Source organism: Notamacropus eugenii, chromosome 3, assembly GCF_028372415.1.
Source record: "Notamacropus eugenii isolate mMacEug1 chromosome 3, mMacEug1.pri_v2, whole genome shotgun sequence".
Taxonomy (NCBI): Eukaryota; Metazoa; Chordata; class Mammalia; order Diprotodontia; family Macropodidae; genus Notamacropus; species Notamacropus eugenii.
This window is the reverse complement of record NC_092874.1, coordinates 407,573,658-407,581,736: the sequence shown is the minus strand read 5'-3', so window position 1 is coordinate 407,581,736 and position 8,079 is coordinate 407,573,658. Positions and strand designations below refer to the sequence as shown.

General features: G+C 39.3%; 1 protein-coding gene across 1 annotated transcript; it reads right to left on the bottom strand.

Moving 5' to 3' along the window:
- Positions 1-427: 427 nt before the first annotated feature.
- IGFBP1 (insulin like growth factor binding protein 1) lies at positions 428-7,862 on the bottom strand. Its single transcript, XM_072598107.1, is given in 5 exon segments — positions 428-1,156; positions 3,518-3,646; positions 5,016-5,203; positions 7,353-7,775; positions 7,778-7,862. Coding segments are annotated over 5 exon segments (954 nt in total). The 5' UTR covers positions 7,860-7,862; the 3' UTR covers positions 428-1,024.
- Between the last annotated feature and the right edge of the window lie 217 nt (positions 7,863-8,079).

Here is an 8,079-nt window from a genome sequence, read left to right as displayed (position 1 = left end):
GTCAATGTTTTTTCCTCAATTTACCTCCGGGAGTACTCCATGTGCTAGGCAGACCTTTGTTGAATTCTTCTTATATCCCTGACTAATTCTATTTTATCCTCATCATATATTTCTCTGACACCGTCTTCACAAATTATCTTGTATAATTCCTGATTTGCAGTATGTTGTATCCAATTGAAAACATGAATTTGGTCCAGATCTGTAATTGAATCTGTGTATGAAACTTCCATTATGGAAACTCCCTCCATCAATATAGATCAGAAACATTTCTACAACATGTAGGGTGAGTTGGGCCGCACGGAGATTAAATGACCTGCCCATGGTTGCACAGCCAGAGATAGGGCTTCAGGAATCCCAAACTAGTCTTCTGCCTACTATAGTATGTTACTTCTCCAATACATTAATAAAATGATAAGCATAAACAATATTTATATGTGAAAATTTTATTCCAAAATGTGTTTATGTACTACAATACAATATATCCAGTGCATATACTTCTAAAATATAAGACAAAACTTTTTTGAGGTTTGCCCATTTAATCTAAGTTTACATTTCGTTTTAAATTAACATCAAATTCTGATACGAAGGTCAACAGGTTAAATGTATTTTCTAAAAAGCTCTTTAAATTATCTTTACACACTTCAATTGTATGCTGATTTTTTAATTATTTTAAGCCTGAATGACTTATATTATTCTAATCAATTTCTTTTTTAGGCTCTTTAGAAAAAGGAAACATTCCACATATTTTCAAGAACAAAATACAACTATTTACAATATAAAATTAAGAAATAGTTCATGATATATAAATTAACAGTACTCAAGTTACTATGTAGAAAAAAAAATAAATTTACTGTGAAATAAATAATCCGACAGCTTTACATATCCTGTGGAGTATAAAAGTAGTTGCTACGTATAAAATATATACTCTTTGTGTGTGTGTGTGCTTGCATACGTATAGGTTTGAGTATAAATAGAGTGTGTTGCTTTAAAAATTCTCATTTGAACTAATGCAAAGAAGGCATTTTCAGTTACGCATATTAAAATAGCGATGGCAGCCAGGGTCTCCTCTTAGCTCTGGTGAGCCAGGAATCTTTTTTCCACTCCAGGGGTAGACACACCAGCAGAGGACAGGTTCTCCTTCTAGAGAAGTCTCACACTAGAACAAGATTCACAAAACGACATTCAATGATGGTTCTGAGGTAAGCCTGTGGAAACTAAGATTTTCTGCCATGTCTTCTGTGTGATGAGTGACTATAAGGGATGATGACTTTTATCACTACAGACCTTACTCATATAAATAATAGAAAGAATTTTCTGTGTCAAAAACCAATTTGGGATTCATAAAATATGGTCACCATAATTATGACTTCAATATGTTTTTGTGACATGGTCAGAAACACTAACCATAATTGCTAACATTTGGTAAATATGTCCCAATCTCCAAATTCTTGGCCCACAGACAAGCTTTTGCTCTAGGGCCATAGCAGATATTTGCTGAGTTTAAGTAATGCATTAATCTATTTGTTCCTTTGTTTCAATTGAATAATATATATTGTGAATTTCAGCTGTAGACATTAGAAACACATTTATCTCCTTGGAAGCAGTGGCTCTTCCTGGCCTAGGTATGGAGACTGAGGTAAGGCCCAGGAGAGGTAGGATCAATAGTCTTGGTCACCTTCTCATAATACAAGTGTCCTCTGTATAGTTCCACATGTGGTGACAATGTGATTATATCATAAGGAATTGTAATGACATATTTTCAAATAGCATTCCTCTGAAAATAAAGCAAAAACTGAAGCTAGTCTGCATTTTGACATGTAGTCTCATGATGTTGCATACCCTGGGCTCTGGATAAACTGGATTATTTTCCATTCTTCAGACATAATCCCCCATGTTTTCTAGAGTTTGCACACATTTTTTACTTCCTGTACCTTTTGTCCCAAATGCCCTTGCCTATTCGTCTCTGCTTATCCAACTCCTATCCTTCAAGTCCACCTCAAATGCTCCCTTCTCCCTCTAATCGTCCCTGATCCAAAATCTCACAGAAACTTGACCCTCTCTTCCTACAGTATCAGCCCTATTTGTTTGCCTCCTGCTTTGCATTCTGGTTATGTGTGCAGCCTGGCTGCCTCCTGCTTCCTCTAAGCTCCATGAAGGCAGAGATCAAGACTTCTTTTTCTGTATCCTCTTAAGTACCTAACGTAGGGCTTTGCCTATAGTAAGCACTTGATAAATACTCATTAAATTTTATATCAATGTGTTTATTGTCACAAAGGATATTGTCAGTAGTAAAGAACTTGGAGATCCAAGAGGATATGATAGCTTCTGAGGTGAGGGGAACCTTTAGATGGGAACAGGGCCAGTCATGGTCCAGGGACTGCTCAAAAGTCTGACCTCATTTTATTGTGTCTCAAGGCAAGGAATGCCAAGACTTTCTGGTGCCTTAGTGGGGTGACTATGTGCCATACCCTTGGGGCAGATAAATTCTACTCTGCAGATGAGGAAACTGAAACAGAGAGGCTATGTAACTATTTTGTTGTCTAGCAGTTTGTCATGGGGGAAAGCACAGAAATAAAACCCAGATTTCATAAATCCAATTAACTGCACTGCAGACTTTAAGTAATTTATTACTTGCTGCATGAAGTGGCGTCTGGTTTTTTCCCCCAATAAAATCCCCCAGAATGTGTATGTTTGTGTAGGTAACAAAATCCTGAATTTGTATTTCCATAAATGTTGAGATTCACTTTCCTCTCTGGGCAGATATTTATTTACGTTCTATCTTATGTAGTATTTGACTCTCCAAATGATATTAAATAGAATGTTATTTTTATATTATATATAATATATTGCACAATATATAAATATATGATCGTTTTGTTTATTATTAAATATAATACAATTTTAATATATATTATAAAATTGTTTTGTTTATTATTGTTAAATTATGCACAAAATGGCAGAATCAATAGAATGCTGGGTTTGGAGATAAGAAGATTTGGGTTCCAATTCTGGTTCTAACATTAGCTATGGGACACTAGGCAAGTGTGCTTCCGACAACTTTCTTTGAATTTTCTATGCTACAGAAATAGAAGAAGAGATGTAGATATGGAAGGCTCCACAAAGCCATCTAATCCTAAAACCTTCATTTTACAGATAAGGAAACTAAAGTCCACAGAAATTAGAAGACATGACCATGGCCACCAAGATGGATTGCAGTCTGCCTTGGTGAAGGGTGTTCCCACATTTATAGTTCCCTAGACAGACACAATTACAACTCCACCTTTCATCAGTATTAGACTACACTTCAGGATGGGTGACTGATCTACCATATCCATTTTACATTCAGAGGTACACTACTTGAAAACATGCATTTTTGATTCCTTGAGGTATATTTTAGGTATCAGGCACTATTTAAAAATAAAGGTCAGAGATCACAATGGGAATTGAGAGGAGCTTATTACTCCTTTTATAAGGAAGGATATTTTCAAGCTTTTAGGAAGAGTTGAACATCACATACCTGCTTGCTGTGATAGAATCCATTCTTGTTGCAGTTAGGAAGGTAAAACTGGTAAATTTCATCTCCTGCCTTCTGCTGGGCTTTGGCTAATCTGTCCAGCACCTTGTAGAGTTCTCTTTGACATGGTTGCTGAAAGAATAATGCCAAAAGAAGGTTAAGTGACAAGAAAAAACTGGCTTTAAGATCATTGTTGGAAGTACAGGAACTACTTAGAATGGAACTATAACCAGATGGCAATGATCCCTGCCCCAAACATGAAGATCTCCATCTTTACCCCCACTTGGAAAAGGAAACTGAGGCTTCCCTTAACATTAAGTCAAGTGGAGATAGAAGTATACTTGGATAATATCTGAATTATATGAACCAAAACAAAGGAAGGTAATGCGATTACTCAGGCATTGTATACAAAATGGGTACTGCTTTACCTAGGTCAATATCCAGTGAAAGCACAAGCTGAGATCTGTTTCATTGGACAAGGGTTTTTTCAATCCCAATTCCTATTCTTTGGCTCCCTCATGTGGTGATTTTAAAAATACAGTCTTTGATAGTAAATACCTTCTATTCACTAAGTAAATTCTGCAGGTGCTTTTCCTAATTTTGCATACATTCTTCTATACTAGCAAGGATGGTTTTTCCATTTAAAAAAAGAGTAGTTCCCATAATATCCTGCACTAGAACTCTTGGTTCCAAAGATAGAGAGATGTGTGTGTATGTTTGTGTATATATATATATATGTATATAAATATATGTATATATGGATGTATATATGTATATACATATATACTGCATATACATATATACATGTGTATACACACATACACACAACCTCTATTTTTTCTAATTTTGACCATAGATAACTTGTTTAAATTTCTCCTAGATCCTGGTCATTTTGAAGATCTTAAGTTCTAGATTTTAGGCTATAGGTTACTTTTAGAAATATAAAACCTATAGATTTTAAGGTTTTAAATCTGCATTAATGGGAGAAGTGTCTATTTGAGGATTTCCCTATACTAATAAACAACCACGGTGATACAAACATTAATCGTGTTTTACTCCTAAAACTGAAACCATTTCCAAATATAATCATGTATAAAGTTGTCAGAGAGTCCATAGTAATATTCCTCCTGAGTTTTTTCTTTTACTTTCTGACCACTGTATAGCCACAGAATATTAGAGTCAAATGTTTTCATGATTTTAATTAAGAAAAATCTAGACCTTTGAGTTAAAGACTAGTTTAGTTTAAATACTTTCTTGAAAATATGAAGAAATAAAATTCACAAAACACTCCATCTCACTCTGTAGGGAAGTGGGACTAGATTGTCTCTAATGTCCCTTCTAACTGGATGGATTCAACCAGGCCCTCAAGTACATTCAATTGTGGAAAAGGAAGCTGGGTTTTTAAGGAAGAGAGATCTAAGTCTGTGAGAAGGAAAAACAAGCTTTAAGAGGTTTGATTCAAGGACAGTGTTCTAAGGCAGTGCTACCAAGGGTTTGTTACCTTCCATTTCTTTATGTCAGAGATTTTCTTGGATTTTATACTTTCGTAAGTGCTGATGGCATTCCAAAAGATGGGTCTTTCTTCAGTTGGGGGAAAGATCAGGTGATAATTATCCAAAAGTTGTTCCTGAGTCATTTCTGCACTCTCTGGAGTTGTGTTTTCAGGAACAGCCAAAGAGTCCTTAGTGTCTACAAAATTAAAAGCAAATGTTTTGTTAAATCTTTGATTCATCTTTTCATATCCTTTTAAAAGATCATTATGGTCATATACGATGTAACTTTAAGTGCTTTTAAAAATGTTTCCCCACCATTTCCCCTAAAAGTATACTGTAGAAAAAGTTTAACTTCATTGTATATTCTCACATAGTCTTTGTTTTAATTTTTACTTCTTTTATTTTTAATGTATGGAATAAAACAAGCATCCATATCTTGATGGAGATTATATATACACCAGATTTGTAGAGAGGGATAACTGAACTTATTTCTCCACATCTGGTGCCTATAGGGGGAATGAATTTCATTTTCTAACATAACTAACAAGATGTAGCAAACAAAAACAATAGCTCTTTGTGAAAACACTAAAAAAAAAAAATCCTGATCTTCTTCCCTCTCATGTGGGTAGCTCCTTTGGAATTAAATCAGGGTTGGGCTATCACAGAGAGAGGCCATTTTCATAACCACTGATGCTAAGATGACTGGCCCTGTAGTGAAGGAGATCTTGTTGGAGTCATTTGGGGAGGCACTCATGAATTAAGCAATGTCTACTCCTGGAAGAGCTAGAACTTGAACTGGGAGTTTTTCCCACACTTCATTGCTTCATGTTTTGCTCAAAGTCAGTGATTTTCTTGAGGTATTTCTGGGAGCCAAAGAGCAGAAAAGAGCCAAATAGGTCAGGCAGAAGCTAAATCATTAGATGTCTTAGGCAAAGAATTCAGTGGCTTAGCTTAACTTGAGAGATGGCCTATCATGGCATCCTTCAAGGGTGGAGAACCTGCGCTGTGAGGCCACTTGTGGCCCTCTGGTCCTTAAGTGCGGCCCTTTGAATCCAAACTTCAGAGAACAAATCCTCTTAACAAAAGCATTTGTTCTGTAAAACTTGGACTCAGTCAAAAGTCTGCACCCAAGGACCTAGAAGGTCACATGGGACCTCGAGACCACAAGTTTCCCACCCCACAAGGTATCATTTCAGGTATTTGCCTCACCTATGGGACAACAGAGCAACAATTAATTTAACTTTTTTAGGTGAACACCCTGTCCACTCCCCCATCAAAAAAAAGAGAAGTGGAGGAAACATTGTCTTTAGAGTCAGAGGCCCTGGGTTCAAATCTTGTCTGTTATACTCACTACCCATGGGACAGTGGGCAAGTCATCCAACCTTCCCTGGCCTCAGTTTCCTCATTTGGAAACTTAACAGAATGAACTACAGGGCCTTTGGAGTCCCTTCCAGCTCTCCACTGATGATTCATTGATCCTCTGTTATGTTACCACCTTAGGTAGGCCCTAGAATAAAATCTAAGTAGAGACTTGTTCCATCCCTAGAAGAGTTAGAGTAGCTTCTTAGAGACAGGCTGTAAGCCCTGGGTCGGATTCCTATTGGGTTTAATTATGGGATTTCTCCAAGAATTACACAGGATGTGAATCAAGCCCAGATGGGGAGATAGGAAGTGAAGGGGCAAGGGGGAGGTATTTCCTTCACTCTCCACTACAAATAAATCACTGCTTAAGTAAGTAAAGAATCCAATTGTCAAGTTCTGAGGCAAAAAGGTGCAACATAAACACCCCAGAACACTTTTATATGGCACATGAATGGAAGTGCGATATAAGCGTAAACTCTCACATTATGTACTATAAACATTTGCTGAGCACATAGTGTAACCACTCCACACATATACAAAGCAAATTCCAGAAGCATTTGATGTGGGTTGTGCAGGATACATTCACATCCTAGGTATTTACAAAAGCCACGGCATCCTCCCAGGCTCTTGCCAAGTTCACTTTCTCCATTTTCCAGTCCACTTAGCCTTTCCACTGTTCTCCTTCACCTTCCCAACTGTCTAATCTGTCTTAGGTACCGTACATAGAGTGGGCAGGGCCCGTGGAGACACAGGGTACATAGAGATGCTGGGAATGAGGAGAAGCAAATAGGAGGGGATTGAGGGAATCTGGAGATTTAGGACATGGAGAGGTCCAGGGAATGTGGGATATAGGGAATGTTTGGATGCAGAGAATGTGAGGATGCAGGAAATGGGATGCAGCCAATTTGGAATTTAGGGTGCATGACCTGTAAGGGATGAAGTCTGAGTTCCCTCGAAAGAGCAGGGGATGAACCGTCAGTTACCTGAAGACTCGGAGCTGTGGGATCCTTCCAAGTCAGCCGTCCGTATGCAAGCACCCTGACCCCGGGTGAGAGCATGCAGGGGCCGGGCTTCACCTGGGCGAGCCCGGCAGCTCAGCCCTTGGCCGCAACGAGCCGTGTACACGCCGCACGCATCGCCCAGCTTCAAGGCGCACATCTGGCAGCAGCCGCAGCCGGGCTGGCGAGCGAGCTCAGGGCAGTTGGAGGGCACTGTCGGACAGAGGGCCAGCTTTTCGGGAGTGCAGGGGGCACAGTGCAGGGGCTTCGGGGACACCACGGCCGCGGACAACACGTGGAACTGGAAGGCGAGCAGGACCACGGGGAGCAGCGGGCAGCGGCGAGGGCAGCACCTCTGGGCCAAGGCTTCAGTCATTACCGAGAGAGGTGCGAGAGAAGGCTCTAGGAGAAGCTTTCTGCGGTTCCCAGAAGTTTATGCCGGGGTCCCTGGCCGCGGGCCTTATAAAGCGCTCGAGCCATCGATCTTGCCATGCCAGTTAATCATTAGCAGCGACGGAGGACGGGCCCGTGCCCTGCTATTGGTGGTGCCTCGGGGCCCTCCCCGAGTCTGTTTTTCTTTCCCTTTTCATCTATCGTCATTCAAAAGACATTTGTTTTTCGCACTCCCCCGCCGGTCCTCTGCACAAACGAAAAGGCAGTGTTTTGTTTTGTTTTTTTTAAAACAGGGGTAAAGTTTGGGTTTGATAACGAA